Here is a 19067-nt window from a genome sequence, read left to right on the forward strand (position 1 = left end):
CAAAAAGGAATGAATTAATAGGACTAAGGATATCTCCAACTTAACCATATTTTAATTTTCTCTATTGACTTTATTGAATTTAGCTGCCAACTTTAAGAGAAATAAACTTCTTGAATGAAATGTGTTACTTTTTTATTTGTCTCATCAAATCTACAAGGAGACTGACCATTTTAAGGCACCCCATGATCAGATCTTTGGCTTTGAATTCTGGGTAAATCCATGAAGCCAATATATATATATATATATATATATATAAAAGCCAGATAATTCTAGGAGAAAAGAGAATGGAACTTTCAGTACTATAAGTGCCCATTAGTAATTTGTCCTGTTTCAGTTCTCCAGCCTTCTCCTTTTCCTCAAAAGAGACAAGTAACATATCACTTTAAAAATGTTAGGTAAAAGCTGATGATCAATATTCTTCCTTGGCTTTCTTTTCTGCTTCCTATTAAAGCTAAAATGCTTTGGCAGTGAGGCTGATTGAACCTCAGTTGATTAATTTGTTTGAATACCTCAAAGGAAGATTCTGTTAAGCCCCCATCTAAAGAAAAAGGCACCTGAACACACAAAATAACCATTGGAAAAGCTACAAAGAAAGAAAACACCAACTAGGGAAATAAGTCTTAAAGAATCATTAAAAAGAATACTTGCAATGGGGCAGCTGGGTAGCTCAGTGGATTGAGAGCCAGGCCTAGAGACAGGAGGTCCCAGGTTCAAAACCGGCCTCAGACACTTCCCAGCTGTGTGACCCTGGGCAAGTCTCTTGACCCCCATTGCCTACCCTTACCAATCTTCCACCTATAAGTCAATACACAGAAGTTAATGGTTTAAAATTAAAAAAAAAAGAATACTTGCAAATCAAAGAGAAGAAAGTACTAGATTGTAAAAAAGCAAGATGAGATCATTTTTCTCTTCTAGTATCCTCACTGTTAGGGTTGGGAAGAGTTTCAATAGAAAAATAATAGATACTTCATGATAAATGGAGCTCTTTGAACTAAACCTTGGATTTTTAGGGAGTGAAAGAGCAAGCATTTATATAGTGTATATATAATATTAAATATGATATATAATGCTATATATTATATATCAAATATCTATAGAATTACATAATATTAAAATATTATATGGCATTAATTATATTGCATGTTATACATGGCATCATATAATATGAATATAATACACACGTAGGTTTCCAAAGCAATTGACAAATACTACTTCATTTTTTACTCATAGGAATCTTTGGATTTAGGTGCTATTGTTAGTCCAGTTTTGTTTCTAACTGATGAGGAAACTCAGGCAAACAGAGGTAAAGTGGCTTGCCAGGGGTACTAGATGCTACTAAGTATCTAAGGCTGGATTTAAACTCAGTGTGCTATTAGTCAGATCTCTTAGAGAGCCAAGTTTACCTGTTCCTTCTGAGAACTTGAGCTTATTCAAGAAAGCTTTAGGTTCAGGCAGCTTGGCTTCAAAAGACTTGAGTTGAAACCTGACCTTAGATAATTGCTAGCTGTGTGATCCTGGACAAGTCAAATTAACCTTTGTCTTTCTCTCTTCCCTTGACTGTAAAATGGGACTAATAATAGCACACACCATCAAGTTATTGTGTGGATAAAATGAGATAATATTTGAAAAGCACTGTACAAACTACAATACTATATCCATGCTGTTGTCATTATTCACAGAACCATTATGAAAAGATGGATAATAGATCAATGATCTAGAGCCAGGGAAGGACCTCAAAAATCATCTCATCTATTTTACAGACTGGGAAAATGAGTCCCAGAAATGTTATTGTTATTGTTCATTTGATTTTTTTTGCAACAACTTTGTTTTAGTTTACAAAAATCAGAGTTTGAAAGTTGGAAAGGACCTTCGCATTAATATTATGTAGGGGTTTTTAACCTTTGTTGTAGCAAGGCTAGATCATTTTAGAAGTCTGATTAAACTATGGCTCCCTCTCAGAATATTATTTTTAAATGTATTAAACAAAATATATAGGACTACAAGGGAATCAGTTTTATTGAAACATACTTACAAAAAGGATAAAAAAAAACAAACAAACAAGTTCAGAGACCTTCAGTTACAACCTATCTACCTTATCCTCAACCAGTGTAGTCCAATTCTTACCTTTTTCCCATTTCCTCCATTTTATTTAGTAAATGTCTTTGTATTTTTATATTTTCCCAATTACATGTAGATACAATTTTAAATTGTTTTCTGATATTTCATGATCCATGATTGCTTCCTCTCTCACCTCCCTTTCTAAGTCTCAGAAATGTTAAACGATTTGTCCAATCTCATACAGGTATTATTAGATACAGGTTTTGAACCAGAGTTCTCTGATTCTAAAGTCATTGTAGTGCCCCATAAATGAGCATTAATTTGAAGAATTCAAGTCAGGCTGGCATTCAATGAGAAGCCATTACTCTCAAAGTGCCCTCTTCTCCTAACTTCTCTAAGCTTTATTAGATAGTGAGAGTGGTTAGGTCAGGTTTGATATACAAGTAAACAGATTCCCATATGTTCACCATGTGGAAAGAAGCTTCAAACCCAAATTCAATTAGATGCTGTGGACGAAGTAGGAGGGAGGGGAAACACAACTGAAAGACTGGAAGCAGATTCTTCTTCCAGCTGGTGATTAATCAAATATCCCAGCACACAACTAGGTCCTCTCCAAGTTGCCCTCTTGGGAAATGGACTCTGAAGAGAGAATTTAACTTAAACCCAATTACAGGTTGACATTTTAGCAGCTAGTGCAATTTCTCTCTGTCCTCTTCTACATTTTCTCCCTATCCTCTTTCTCCCCTGGCCAAGCACACCACTCACCATCTGTCAGTGTCTGGAAGCACATTTTCCCACTGTATTTGCCATAACCAGCGACTGTTCGAGCTCTCACTTGAACCACATAAACCATGCCAGGTCGAAGCCCGTCAATCCGAGCCGTGTTGGTCTGACTTTTTGCCATTGAAGAGTTGTACTCATTCTGTTCCTTCATAATATAGAGAAGAAGAAAAAACATTCATTGGTCTCATGGAGATGGGAGAAATGTATCCACCCACCAAAACTTGCATCAGATATCTATAAAATAGGGTAAAATCACCATTTTGTCACTATGAGCATGTGATAAATAGTATATGGAATAAAGATAGGGAAAGGATTTATGATTTTAATGATGGAAGGAAATGCTGGTAAGAAAGTACTCTCTACTTCCTCCACAACATAGCAATTTAGAGGTGTGCCTAGAGGATTAAGAAGTTAGATGATTTGCCTTTCATAAATGATTGGATCTATTTGAAAAGGAAGAATATACATCTAGAATGTGTCCCTATGATAACTCCCCACTATTTTCCAAAGATACTTAAATTTTGATAGACTTTTGGTTTTCCTTTTTGATCCAGACCTGTGATTTTAATGGTATAGGGACTTTCTGTTGAGAAAATTCTGTGGACCAACACAGATCAGTCATTGCTTTTAAAGTTTTGCCTGAGAATCCTGAAAGTTAAAGTGACTTGTCCAGGGTTACATAAACAATATGTGGGACTTCAACTCAGGCCTTTCTGACTTGAGGCTGGCTCACTGTCCACTATGGCATGCTACTTTGGCAGAGATATTAGAAGTGGGATAAAGGATACTTAGGGAATTGACTGAGTTATCTGGAGCACATGGATGAATCACTCAAAATATATATTTTTTCTTATAGAAGAGGATAAAGAGCATGCCAGTCTATATGACATTTACATGCATCATTTTATACTTAATGCTTATATGGTGATTTCAGATTTTAAAAAGCATTTTTATACCTATTAAGTCAAATAAGATAATATATCTAAAGTGCTTTGCAAACCTTAAAGTGCTATATAAATGCTGGCTGTCATTATTATAGCAAAAAAAGACTTAGCCTATCTTCAAATTTCAAATCATCTCAACAAACTTCAACTTCACCCTTAATATTTCTTGTAAATCTTTTTATTCCTCTCTCTCTCTCTCTCTCTCTCTCTCTCTCTCTTTCTCTCTCTCTCTCACACACACACACACACACACACACACACACACACACACACACACACACACACTCAGACTTTGCCGTGAAGACTGAGAACATTTTATATTATGTCACAAATACCTATCTCTTCATTTATAACACTGCTGCCCTTCTACTTCTCTAACATCTCCAGTCCCATCCTCTGAACTGGCTACTTGCCTCATGACTTTTATCATGTGTAACTCTTGGAGTCAACATCGAACTGTTCCTGTGACCCTTCAGGTCACTATTCTATCCTTTTCCTTTGAGTGGCTACTTATTTTTTTTGGATAATTTGACTACATTTGCATTGCCTCCTATCCATCCTGTCCAGATAAACACTTGGACACTTTTATGGATCAACAATTTCAGTGATGAGTATGTTCTCTCCCCTGATTCAGATTAGAAGCCCACTGATTTCTTTATTTGCTACTAGAAGGAGAGCTTCTGATCTGCATTTACTATTAGCTACAGCTTCTATGCATCTTTTAGTTTCATTGATAGCCAGAATGTCAATACAGATATGATTCAGTGGTTTTGGCAGTATATCAGCTCATTTTTTGTTGGTCAATGATCCCATTTTATGTGTGCCAGAAGTTAAATTAATGTTTGTACATGATCTAAGAATTATTTAATTTTCTTAATACTTATAATCAAGGAGGGAGGGGGAAGAGAGCACTGGATCATTTCTAAAATATTTTCATGTTATTCTAATAAAAACTTATCAAATGACTCCCAGTTTTTGGATGAATTAGCTCCAAACTCTTGCATTAATATCCAGACCTTTTTATTATCTGACTGCATCTTATCTATTCACTATTCCCTAACAGGAACTCTCTACCAGTCCCCTTAGTGTTCCTTCCTTCTCTCTTACCTGTTGTGCCTTATAAATTATCCTCTGGACTTCCCCTCAAAAGAATGCAATGTCCTTGGAGTTGAGAATTATTTCATTTTTGCCTCTGTACCCTAACTGTTTGGCACACAGTAGGCCCTTAAATGTTTGTTGTACTGGTTACTATTACCTCTTATAGACCTTGTCCTCCATTCTTGGAAAACTGGATGTTCTCTTCATGCAGTCAAATCCATCAGTCCTTCAAATCCTACCTCGAGCCTTCACCTCTTCTCTAAATCTTCCTCTCATTATTCTAGCTCACAAGCTCTCTTTCTCTATCTCTTTTCATGCTTATTAGCTGCACTGTAAAATCAGCACCTTATTAGACACTATCTTTCTGAGCTAATTGTCTGTACTGCACAATTTAGTACTGTGGCATAAACTATCTTGTTCTTTAATTGCTTCGTGTATATATCTTTTCTTCCTAAGTAGATTATAAGCCTCTAGTGTACAGGGGCCATCATTTAAATTTCTTTCTGTACCCTCAATCCTCCTCCTAACCATGGCACCTAGCACATAGGAAAGCCCCAATTAAGAAGGTTTTTTTTGTGTGTGTTTTTGTTCATGTTGTTTTTTATTGATTAAGACACCAGAGCCAAGCAATTTCTGGAAGAAGCTTTGTTCATCATGAGAGGTCTCAAGTGGTGTCCCAAAGTCTTCTCAGATTCAAACATTTTTCTGCTCAATATTTTAATGACTGACTTAGAAGGAGATATAGGTGTAGAAGTACTGTAGCAGTTGCAGACAGAATCAAGATTCAAAATGATCTCAAATGAGGCTGGATCCCTGTGCCAAAGCCAGGAAAATAGAATTCACTAGAGAATAAATAGTTACCCTGAAATTTAGGTTAATTTTTTTTAAATTACAGAATAACAGGATCAGGACTGATTTGACCTCTAGGACATGTAAAAAGGCTGGAGTTTTAATTGATGAAAAATTTATCCTGAGTCAACAGTATAATATGGCTGTTTTTAAAAAATTTTGAAATCTTAAAATTGTTTAGCAGAATTACTATGTATCTTGTTTCACAACATAATGAACAGGGATCTATGTTTTATATGATAATATATGTACAAACTACATCATATTACTTGCCTTCTTGGGGAGGAGAAAAAAGAATGAGATATAGATTTTGGGACAGAGCTAATGTAAGAATTTGTTTCTCTTGGATAAGTACATTTGTTATAATTCATTACATATTCATAACAAATCACATGTATTATATTACATGTTATATTATGTTGCATGTAAATAAAAATAAATGATAACTTAAAAAAAGAATTATGTTTGCATTATACTTAGATTACAAGTCTATATACTTACATTACAAGTGATCTAAGTATCTCTTTGCATTTTGTTCTGGTCAGAATATACCTGGAACACACATTTAATTCTTCTTTCTGTACCCTCAATCCTCCTAAACATGGTACCCAGCACATAGGAAAGCCTCCATTAAGAAGGCTTTTTTGTTTTTGTTTTTGTGTTTTGCTCATGTTGTTTTTTATTAAGACACCAGAACCACACAGTTTCTGGAAGAAGCTTTGTTCATCACAAGGGAGTCTCAATTGGTGTCCCAAAGTCTTCTCAGATTCAAACATTTTTCTGCTCAACATTTTAATGACTGATTTAGAAGGAGATACAGATGTGGAAGTACTGTTGTTTTATTTTATATTTTATGTTTATTTATTTTATATTTTAAGTATTTTAAGAGAGACATTGGTAAACTGGAGAGCATGCAAAGCCCCAGAATGGTAAGGGCTATGGAAATCGTGTCCTAAGAACAGTTGAAAAAACTAAGGGTGTTTCACTAGGAAGAAAGAAAAATAAGAGATGATTTCTGTCTTCAAATATTTGAAGGATTCTTTTGAGGGAGAAGGAATTGACTTTGTTTATGTTATTCTTACTAGAGCAACCATAGAATTTACAGAGTTATCCAGGGAAGGTTTTCATTGCACATCTTAAAACTGAGGCTAGATAGCCACAAGTCAGAAAGCTATTCTTACTGTATAGGATATTGAAAAAGGTGATCTCTGAGACGTTTTCCAATTTTAATTCTAAAGGTCCATCATTATCCTTTTATCATCATTGAAAACAGAGAGTTTTAGAAGGTATCAGTCATAGCTTGCTCTGTACTAATCCAACAGATGAAATGAAACTGAGAAAAATCATATGGAGCCTTAAAAATATGAATTAAATTCCATTTAAGCAAACTTAAAGCAACAGGTTAAGTTGTTTTGATAAACTCTCATTGAATTCAATATTTATTTAAATAAATGGATCATTATTTGAGATTTGGAAGTGTTCTTATAATACCATTTGGTGTCATGGAATTTTCCTTGCTTACCAAACTTTCTGGCAGGGGGTATAAGTGGTAGATCTATATCTATAGGGAACTCCTAGTGAGGAAACTCCTTCCTTCCAATAGATTAGCAATTTCTCTACAACTTAGAATACTAAGAATTTCCCAACATACAGAGAATTTAAGTGATCTGTCTAGGGCTATACAACTATCACGTGCCAGAGTTAATAGATGAATGTAGATGTTCTGAGTTCAATGCCTGCCTACTATCCATTATGCCTTTCTGCCTCTTATAGAGATTAGCTCATGATTTTTATTTAAGTCAGCCTTTCTTCAAAGTGCTTTGGATTTAAAATAAAGGCCAATGCTTGCACGCAAATTGTATTTGCAAGTTGGTTTTTATTTGTTTGATGAAGGAACTTTCTTTACTAAGCGACATCTTAGAGAGTTACCTGGAACACCAAGAGTAAATGATTTATTCAAGGTTATGTCATGTCAAAGATGGGATTTGAAAAAAGGTTCTCCCAGATCTGAAGCCAACTCCCTCTTTCCACCACACCATACTGCCTCATGCTGTTATTAGACTTGGGAAATGAAAGCAAATTGATTGGCAAGGCTATATCTGGCAAGGCTAGTTGCCCAAATACACAGGGGCATACCAAGCTCTTGAGTCCCATCATTTGATCCAACCTATCAAGCATAAGACATTATCATGTACTGAAATAGAGCTTCATTGGGAAAATGAACCTGGAATTTAAGGGGTTGAAATTCCCAAAGCCAGAACCAGCCCAGACTGGTAGAGGTTATTATGAAGATATATTAAACCTCTAAATGCTTAATCTTTGAGGCAGCCAAGAGCGAATGTGGCTTCTCCATCCATGGCTTGCCTATGAGCACTGACATAAGGAGGGGAAAGTGTGACAAGAGTAAACAAAGGGGGAAGATAAATGAAAATGTGTTAAAATGGGAAAGAAGATGAACAGGATGAAGCCACAGGGACTGTCATTAACTTGGTACCATTTGACTTCTTTATTAATGAGCTAGTAGGGAGGTGAGAAGCATATTAATTCTGTTCCAGGGAGCTGAAACGGAGAGGTGACAAAGGCATGAGGGAAGAGAAAGCATCAGAGGGAGAAGGAAGCTTAAGGGATTAAAAATGGGAACAGGAGGGTAACAACATGGAATTCAAATGAAAATAATAAAAATAATCTATTCTTATAAGGAGAAGATCTAGTCAGAGATAATTAATACAGAAGTTGTGTGATGCAAGTGAAGGAATATTTGACTTGGGGTCAAAAGGCCTGAGTTAAAGTCCCAGGTTTGCCATTCATCAGTATGCCATCCATTAGCCATTAGAGGGTTTTGAGGAAGCCAAACTTCAACTTCTTAAGCCTCAGTTTCCTAATCTCCTAATATCTCCACATCCTTTTACATAGCATTATTTTTCTTTTGTGTCTTTACACAGCCCTTTATATTTTCCCTAAATATAAATACCCTACTAAATTCCTAATTCATAAAATTTCAATAATAAAGCTTGAATTCTCATAATCATAGGTTGGGCCTCACCAGCCTTCTACTTAGAGTCATATGGATTAAATGTCAAAGGTAGGATTTGAACCTGAGCCCTCTGATACCCTGACTGCAAGCTTTCTCCATTCCGCTATGACTTCCTGTCCTAAATCATGCTATTTTAAGGATTAAATGCTACAAGGGTGCATATAAAGGCATACACTTATATTATTAATAATAGGCAGGCACATAAAACAAACAAACAGGATTTATTCCTTCAGGGTAGCCTTTGGAATTTAGAACCAGTCATAGGCATTTCCTAAGCTGAGCAGATGTGTGGATGCAATAAATCAGATAATCCATTTGAAGCAATGACTGAGATGCTCAATATCAGAGGAAGAATGCCCACTTCCTCTCATGTTGGTGGATGGAAATATTGAAAGTGATAGCATAATTAGCAAAACTGATAGTATTATTAAAACCAATAGGATGTAATCTCCTGAAGGTCAAGGACTTCCATTTGTGTATTTGTATCCTCAGTGCCTAGCACTGAATAAAGATTGACTAATGATAATAATAATAATAGCTAGAATTTATAACAATACCTAGTATACACCAAGCACTATGCTAAGTGCTTTATAAGTATTACCTCATTTGATCCTCATAACCACCCTGGGAAGTACAAGCTATTATCTCCACTTACAAGAGATGAAACTGAGGCAGAAAAAGGTTAAATGAATTTGCCCAAGGTCCCACAGTTAGTAAGGACATTTGAATTCAGTTCTTTCTCACTCCAGGCCCAGTAACTTTTTGCTAAGCTGACAGGATGAACTGAGAATAAGAATGATGAGGATCAAATAAAGCTCTTCACAATAGACAGGTTAACTTGGCTTCCTTAGTAGGCTATTGCCACAAGGCTGCCAGCTTTATTTACGAAAGAATTCCAGTAAAGGCCACTGGTAGACTGTGTGTTTGTCCTCAGGACAGAAGGCCAGTATAGCTTAGTCCAGGAAGGCTCATTATTTGAAAGCTGAACACCAGCTGAGTACATTTTTTAGCATCGATGGTGTTTGTTTGATTAGATGTGGAAGACTAGTGATCTCTATCAGTGGAGGGAAAGGCTACACCCCTGAAATCTTGGATCTTTTGAAAAAACAAAATATAATTAATATTTCTGTTGTTACTAACAAAATAATATCGATAATGCTAATAGGAAAACCAGCACATCCTTTCACATAGCCCTTTATATCTTTTTGAAGAACTTTCAGGGATCTAATGTTTTCGTCTTATCACATCAGGGATGGTTCAGGGCAGTCTCATAGATTTAAAAGCCAAAGATATTTATTTTAAAATGGAATCAAAAAGTTCCACAGTGACATACAAAGGCATAACTTGCAGGGATCATTTGCCAAAATACTGCAGAGCAGGCTGGTGACTTGGCACAGACATCCCCCTGCCTCTGAAGAAAACTCCTCAATTCTCTGGAGTTTAGAGAAATAATGTGCTTCACTGAGGTGTAGAAACCGCCTCAGGCAGTGAGCTGTTGCATGCCCATGTTGGTAATTAGTATAAATTATAGACAAGCAGGAGAAGTTGCATTAACAGAGAAAATAAGCCTTCCTTCAGTAGCTGGAATTGATAGCAATTGCAGCTTGCACCTGGAGGAGGTTTTAACTTCTATGGGGGGTGGAGGATGGAGGGATACTATAGGGGTGAGTAAATGATAACAAATTGGAGTTCCATCATTTTATCAAAGAATCTATCAGTCCTATTTCTGAAGCACAGGGATGGTTAATGGAAGCTCTGCATAAAAAATATGGTAAGTCAGCCTTGAAAGAGAACTCAGAGAGCATTTAGTTTAACCTCTCCATTTAAAGATGTAGAAACTGAGGCTGATAGAGAGAAAATGGATTGCCCAAGGACATAAAAGTAATAAGTAGGTTGGATTCGGATCCAAGTCCTCTGACATGTCTTTTTCTACAATACCATTCTGCCTCCAATGCAATACGCAAGGTTTGTCTTCTTCCTTGACCTTATAGTCTCCATTTTTTCTTTCTTTTTTTTTTAACAGATTTAAATATTTTATTTTTTTAGAAATCCATTCTTTCTTCTTCCCCTTCCATGAGTTCCTTGTCCCCCTCATCCCTATCATAGATAATTAGTGCCATTTTGTCTTCTTTACCCTCCCCCTTTCAAAACTCCATCTGATAAACCTTTGGTAAATAGTGTTAGATGATTTCAGGAAAAAGAATATTCAAATCTTACCTCAGATACTAGCTGAGTGAGCCTATGAAAGTCATTTAATTTCTCTTAGTTTTAATTCCTCAACTATAAAATAAAGGAATTGAATTGGCTGGCTTCTAAAGTTGTTTTTGAGTTCTAATGCTATGATATCTTGAATTATTTTTGGTGTTAAAATGGACAAATCCTTAAAGCAAAGGAATAAATGATTAATTATAGGGTTGGGGAGAGTGAATTTTTGTTTTTGTTTTTAGTTAGTTTGTATTTAGGGGGAGAAGGGGAAGGACAGAAGGAAGGCTTTGTTTGTTTTTTGGTACTGATGAAATTATCCGCTGTAAGTTGGTAAATTTGAACTGTGTAGATAATTGGCTCAGACAGTATTAATAGCCTAAATTACATTTTTGCAAACAAAAACAAGAAGATTCCTCCTTTTTATGGACCTCCTCCCCACCCCCTACAGCATTATGCCATTTAAAATTGTAGATTAAGCTCCATTCTAACTTTCCTGGATCCCCTGAATGATTTGGATCAAGTGTACATCCAGTCCCAGTTCAGCAGATTTTTTTAAAATTCAGCAAACAACATTTATTAGACACTTGTTGTGTTCAGAACCTTAGGCTGTATAAAGTAGAAAGTTACAAACATATGAAGTCTTTCCTGTCCTTTGTGAAGTTAATGGTTTAAAAATTATAACAAGAGGCAGCATTTATATAGGGTTTTACATTTTGCAAAGTGCTTTAGGCAATAACAGATAACCACCTAACCTTGTACATTGCCCATGTTGTCTAGACTTAGCTAAATTGCCCACTTTTTCATAAAATCTTAAATATTCATAAATTTCTCATAAACCATAGATTTATGAGATTCTAGTGATGGGAAGGATTTCAATTGATTATATGGTGCAGCCATCCCTCACCTCCCATAATTATGAGGTAACAATAACATAAAATTACCTTCACTTTCTAGATGAAGAAAATAAGGTATAAATAAATCAAATTACATGTCCAAGGTAGTACGTCTTTTTAGTTGTGGAATAGGATTGTGGGGTACCAAGAGGAGGGGCTAGACCTTTAGGTCTTGGTTTCCTAATGCAGTACTTTTTCTTACTATATCATACTGGTCTCAGAAGAGGTCCTAAAGTTGGAAAGAATCTTAGAGATAATAATCCCAGGTCCTCATTTTAGGGGTAAGGAAAATGAAGCCACAGGAAACTAAGTGACTTGGCTAAAGTCATACAACTCCAAAGTAATTTCATTCTCTTGTGTTTTTTTAACACATCATTTGCTATTAGTATAGAAAATGAAGTGAGAACCATCCCATGGAGAATGTTCAGAGTTATCACTCTTGGTTATGGAGTAGTCCTAGCTACAAAAGAACTATATTTACAAGCAATTTCACAAATTTCACTTCTCGGTGCCATGTTCTTAGCAAAACTCCCTGATAAGGTAGGCAGCAAATTCATAGCTATATTCTCAATAAAACTATTGACTCTTTCTACAGAATTTTTCTAACATTGAAACACCTTTAATCAGTCAATAGTGGTTTTTTCTACTTAGGTACATGATTTGGAATATATGTTCCTTTCCCTAATTATCCACATTAGTGGATATTTTGAGTAAGTGAATTATCCACAGATAAAGTACACCAAAGCATTCAGTGGTCTGACTAGTAAGTATTTTACTATGCCTATAGAGAATGCATGAAAGCACCATATCCTTCAGTTTTATATGTGTGTTTGTGGTACATAAAACATATAAATATATAATGCATCCACTCACATTAATATTATATGTGTTCATATGGATATATGGATACTTCATTTTTGCCAGTATAGAAATAGTTCTGCATCAAGAAATCACTCTAGAGAGCCTTAGGCCACTGCCTTTTGCCTCCTTTAGGGACTCTCCTCCAATCCCTCCCCTTTTCCCTTCTGATTATGTTCACGCTTACGGTGGCTGGTCTTGAGCCCACAGTGCTGCTAATGTCAGGAGTGCAGATCCGGCTCACCTTCTCATAATAACGGATCTCATAGTCCAGGATAATGCCATTGGGCTGCTCCGGCTGTGGCCATGACAAGGTGATGCTCCTCATGGTGGCACTTACCTGGTGCATGATGGGAACTGTGGAGGGAGCTGTGGAGAGAGAAGACAGGACAGGTGGCAAAAGTGAGGATCTTTATAATGACAGATTAAACTCAGATACTTGAATGCAAGAAACAAACAAACAAAAAATGTCTCCCTTCTCTTTCTTTCTCCTCTAGGACCATCCTGGCATATCCAGAGTTTGGGGAAAGGTGAATCCAGGAAGAGTTGAAATTGCAGCTTTGACTTTTCAGTTTCTCTTTATCAGATAGTTCTTACACAAAGTCTTTGGGTAGGATTTTCTTTTCCTAAAGAAAAACAGACCTCTTCATAGCATCAGCAGATCTTGGAATTGAAAGGGACCTTCAAGATCACTACCACCAACCTTTTAACAGATGAAGAAATTGAGCCCCAAAGACATGAAGTAACTTACTCAAATGTCAGTCAAGGAGCAAATGTCAGGGTCAGGATCTGAACCCAGGACCTCTGACTCTATAATTAGCACCTTTTTCACCGCTCTTCACCATCGCCTCTGAATTATTTTCTAACTGCTAGCTAGTTGTCACCATGAATATGAATACACAATTTATCTAATATATATACACAAAGTACTTCGTGTAATGTACAATACTGTATATTCACACATATTTGTATATATATACGGATTTATCTACTTTGTATCTGCTACTCTGACTCTCTGGTATCCTTGTTTTTCTGTTTCCTTTTTTTTATGCTGTCTTCTCCCTTTAGATTGTAAACTCCTTAAGGGCAGAGACTGTCTTTTTATTAATTGTATCTCTAGAGATTAGCATAGTAGGCATTTAGATATTTATTGAATGGATTAGAGCAAGAGTTATTTATCAGTGTCCCCAAAGTTCCAAAAGATAAAATGACAGATTTCAGGGGTCTATGAACAAGGGGCACCTAGACTGCTAGGCCTGGAGTTGGAAAATTCATTTTCTTGAGTTCAAATCTAGTCTCAGACACTTATCAGCTATTATGACCCTGAACAAGTCACTTAATCATGCTTGCCTCAGTTTTCTCATTTATAACATAAGCTGGAGAAGGAAATGCAAACCTCCAGTATCTTTGCCAAGAAAACCCTAAATGGGATCATGAAAAGTCAGACATAACTGAAATGAATAAACAACAACCATTTTATATATATTTACATATGTATATATATGTACATATATGTGTAAACATATGTAAATGGTTGTTATGTAATCATTTATTTATCATATATGTGTACAAATATATGTGTATATATGCATATAAGTATGCATATACACACACTCATATAAGTTACACATAAAGTAACCCTGAGGGCAAGGTATTAGTAATTAAGGGACTGGGAAAGGCTTTCCACACTTGATGTAGATGTTTGATTTGAGCTTTGAACAACAAAGAGAATTGGAAAAGGCAAAGGCCAGGAAGGGGAGCATTCCAGGCATGAGGGAACAGTTGGCCAAAGGCTCAAAGGTCAAGAGTGCAAAAGCTAGTTCATACTGGCTCTTGAGAGCTGATTGTTAAATTTTCAATGTGTTGGCTAATATGAAAATATTTTGCATGTTTTCACAAGTGCAATTGATATCACATTGCTTGCCTTCTCAATAGGTGGGGAAGGAAGCAGAAAGAAGGGAGAGAATTTAATAAGACAAAATTAAAAAAAAATTCACAAATAAATAATAAATTTATCTTTAAAAATAAAATATTAAATGTGAGTACTTTTGCCCAAGAAATTGGAAAGTGTTACAAATCAGCTTGATTTATTTATTTTTATTGTCTAGACTTAAGAAGTTATGGAAAAATATTAAAAATGCAAATAAAATATAAGAATTCACCCCCAAAGCTGATTGGTAAACATTTGTCAGCAAACCTGTGGAAGTAGATCATCATGTGTGAAATATAATAAGTAAGTCATAATGAACAAATCATAGACTCTGTAGTAGAGGAAATATTTAAGAAGGCTAGAAAGAGAGGAATGACTGAACCAGTTTTAGATGATTGTAATGGAATAAGAAATAATGAACAAGATGATTTCCCTTCCCAAAAAACTGGAAAGACTTATGTGAAGTGATGTAAAGTGAAGTAAGCAGAACCAAGAGAGCATTGCACATAGTAGTGGCAATACTATATGATGATCAATTGTGAATGACTGAACTATTATCCAGGACAACTCCAAAGGATGTATGATAAAAAAGGGGTATTCACTGCTATAGAAGGAACTGATGGAGTCTGAATACAGATTTAAGCATGTCATTCTTCACTTTATTTCCTCCATGAATTTTTTCTCTAGTATAAATGATATGTGTCTTCTTTCACAATAAAACAAACATAGAAATATGTATTGGATGATAACACATTTACAACTATATCATGTTACTTGCCGTCTTGGGGAGTGATAGAGGGGTGGGAGGGATGGAAAGAACATGGATCACAAAATGTCAGAAAATAATTATAAACAATTACATCAACATGTAATCTGAAAAAATAATTTTAAGGGAGACTAAAAGTGTAGGAAGTAGAGAAATTTAAAAATCTTTAAATGTCAAAGAAGTTTATTCTTGATCTTAGAGATAAAAGGGAACCATTGGAATTTATTAAGTTGGGAGAGATCACATGGTCAGAATTGCACTTTAGGAAAATCACTTTTGCAGTTGTGTGGAGGATAGGATAGACTTAAAGACCAATTAGGAGGATTCTCTAAGAGTTCTCATTAAAAAGGGCAATGGCCTGGACCAAGGTATTGTTTATAAGAAAAGAGAGAAGTCCATGTATACCAAAGATGCTGTGTAGATTAAAAACAAGATCTGGCAATTAATTAGCAAGTAAGGACCACAGGATGATTCAAAGATTTTGAACCTAAATGATTATTAGGATGGTGGGAGAAGGAAAGGATTTTGGTGGGAGGTGGGGAGGGAGGGAAGAGAGTGATCTTTATTGAATATGTTTTGTTTAATATACCTATGAAACCAAAATGCCCAAAAGATGATGTGAAAGGGACTAGAGTTGAGTATATAGCTCTGAGAACCAACTATCTGCATAAAGATTGGATTGTCTGGAACTGATGAGACCATCAAGTGAGAGATTATGAAAAGAAAAACGTCTAAGGAGACATTTACATTTGATAGCAGACTTGACATAGATCTGGCCAAGTATATTGAGAAGGAACAGACAGGTTATGGAGAGAACCAAGTGAGAGCAGTGTCACCAAAACTAAAAAGGGAGGATTTAGAAGAGAGTGACAGGTAAGTGGAGGTAGTACAAAGAGGCTGATTTTTCAAGGAGGTTAGGCAAGGAAAGGAGAGATAGGTATAATAGAGTCAGTTAGGATGGATGCATTTAATGATGGCATATCTAGTAATAAAAGCTTAGAAGATTAGCCTCTTGGGGACACACACACACACACACATACACACGTATATACTCCCTGCCAGTTGTGTGTGTATGTTATAATTCATCTTTATTTCTATCTATCTATCTATCTATCTATCTATGTCTGTCTGTCTGTCTAATCTGTCTTTCCACACACACACACACACACACACACACACACACACACACACATATATATATATATAACATATACATGTATGCATGATATACTGTAAAGATAGAGGAATAAGGGATAGGGAAAAATGTAAAAGTTGTCTCTAAAATAGAGAGAGGAGAATTCAACTATAAATCCTAGAAAAGATTCTAGAACAGGAAGCTCTGCAGAAGAGGATTTGGGGAGTTAAGTGAGAAAAAACTGTCACTCCTGAACTGTCCTTTCTCTGAGCTGGAAGGGAGAACAGCGGCTCCATCAACTCATGAGAACTAACTAGTTTTGTGGAAAAACTAGGAATTTCTTGGGTTTGGGAGATATCTAGGAGGAGATTCGAGTTTTCCCCACAATGCTGTGGACAATTTGGCTGTGACAATCTGGCTGTGGCAATTTGGCTAAGGTAAACCAAAGGGTTTTTACATCTGAGACTTTGGGTTTTATCTAAGAAGCCAACTCCAGGCTTGGGGAAGGACTCAGCCCACCTGTGAGTCCTGTCTCCTCAGCCTCTTAGAGACAATCTGGGATATTTAGTTTTGCAAGGTAGTCAGATGGTTTTTTTGGGATTAGAAAGAGCAAGAAGTGACTAAGAAAAGTTTAAAGAAGATCAGAAGAGCTCTCTCATGAGAGGATCATAGAAAGTGGGAGGAGATAGAACCCTGTAGAATTAGGACCTTACCTACCATTTCCCTAATCTTAATAAGTAAAATAAACTTGGTTTCCTATAGTCTCAAGGGGTTTGTGCTTCACTGGCCATAGGAATGTTTGTGGGTGGGTTTTTTCATCACCAATCAATCAAGGTCTTTCCCAATCAATATATCTCCTTTAGGAGGTATATTTCCTTTTCAACACATATGCACATATATACATATGAATACATAAATATGTGTTGGATAGGACAAAATCAAGTAAGGTACTTAATTTTACTAAAATATAGCAAAATAGAGAAATTGCCAGTAAAACAAAAACAAAGCAAAAAAAATTGTTTTCCTAAGTTTGGATTTAGGTTTTCATTGTTCTTCAGAAGAAACTCTCTCTCAAGAAAGCATAGTTACAGTAGAAAATAGAAGTATTGTCAGTTTCTGCAATAAGACACTTGGCAAAATAATAAAGTTGAGAATGCAAATGAAGAAAAGATGGCATAAACAAAAGCACTTGAGAGAAGAAGGATGATGATTTCAAAATTTGTAAGTAATTCAGAAATCTGTTTGGAAATAATATTATTTATTTCCTTTTTCAAATGCTCATCATATAGCATCCTGAAAAGAAAACAGTCTGGAAATAATAAACATGTGTTGTCTTTCTCTTAGAAAAGGCGAGTAATTGATGAAACTTCAGTAAATGTTCTAACACAGGAGGTTGTTCAGCTTAGTCCTGCCACGTTAGTTGTGATGAAGGTCATTGCTTCCACATTCTGTAGCATGCATTCAAAGCCTCTAAGGAATATATCTATGTGACATTTACTGTTGTCACTTTATAAATTTAAGATTGCAAATTGCTCTCAACAGATTTTTTCATCTGTTCATCAGAGTATATTGTTACTTAGTATTAGCAAGTCGTAGCTATTTATTTGAGAGATTTTTTACATGCTTTTTCACTCATTTTTGTTAAAAAGTTTAATAAAGTGGCTAAATTTAACCAAAAATTTATAATATTTTGTGGAATAACAAACACAAAGATTTTAAAGAAAACAAAATTGGTACATTTCAGTACCTTTCTCGCTCAGCATTGACTAGTATTAACTACAGATTAATGTAACTCTTTTTACTATCATTTTTTCCATGTAATGCCCTTTTAATTAGAACAAGTATAACCCCTGTCTCAAAGGCTTTTAGTACTGGATTGTCCCCCTTTTGGTGGAGATGAAGACCTTGTCCTGCAGGAGAGGTGGGGTGCAGTTGGTGAGAGTTGATAGAGCCCTTGCCTTTGAGAATCCCCCTTTGAGACTCTTTAAGGTCAATCCCTTTTGTTCCAACATGGAGACACTTTGGGACCCTCTCTTTTTGATCTTTGAGAAGATGGAAGAGGCCAACCCCACTTTAGGACACTGAAGTAAAAGATTCTGAGAAGACATGAGTGGAGTTGGCAATCTCCATTATGTCTCTATTCCAGCTTACTACACCAGAGACTCTGAGGAGGAGTTTACCCTTGTTGAAATCCAGGACTTTCTCCCAGTTGAGCTGAGTTGTCTCACACTCAATGGGAGAGAAGTTCTTTACTCTATATGGCCTGGTATATGTTTTCCTTATGTATTTGCCTTTTCTGACTGATGTGTTGCTATGTTTTTGGATAAATGGGTTTCTTTTTATTTTCCATATATATTTATTGGGAAACTGGCATTAAGTGGGAAAGGAGTCAAATCTCAGGTATTGAACTTGGAGTCCTATTTTCCCCTGAATGACAAAACAGTCACAAGTTAGATGGAACTCAATTATATCATCTAAACTAATATTTAAGGGATTGGATAGATATACTTCTAG

The 19067-nt window shown here is 35.8% G+C and overlaps 1 protein-coding gene across 1 annotated transcript in view; it reads right to left on the bottom strand.

Moving 5' to 3' along the window:
* The window catches only part of EPHB1 (EPH receptor B1), a 494682-nt gene that overhangs the window by 114985 nt on the left and 360630 nt on the right, over nucleotides 1-19067 (bottom strand). Inside the window, exons 6-7 of the mRNA XM_044669152.1 lie at nucleotides 12910-13091; nucleotides 2824-2986 (exon numbers count right to left, since the gene is read on the bottom strand). Of these exons, the coding sequence (XP_044525087.1) occupies nucleotides 2824-2986; nucleotides 12910-13091 (345 nt within the window). The remainder of the gene's footprint in view (nucleotides 1-2823; nucleotides 2987-12909; nucleotides 13092-19067) is intronic.

This window comes from Gracilinanus agilis, chromosome 3, assembly GCF_016433145.1.
Source record: "Gracilinanus agilis isolate LMUSP501 chromosome 3, AgileGrace, whole genome shotgun sequence".
NCBI classification, from domain to species: Eukaryota; Metazoa; Chordata; class Mammalia; order Didelphimorphia; family Didelphidae; genus Gracilinanus; species Gracilinanus agilis.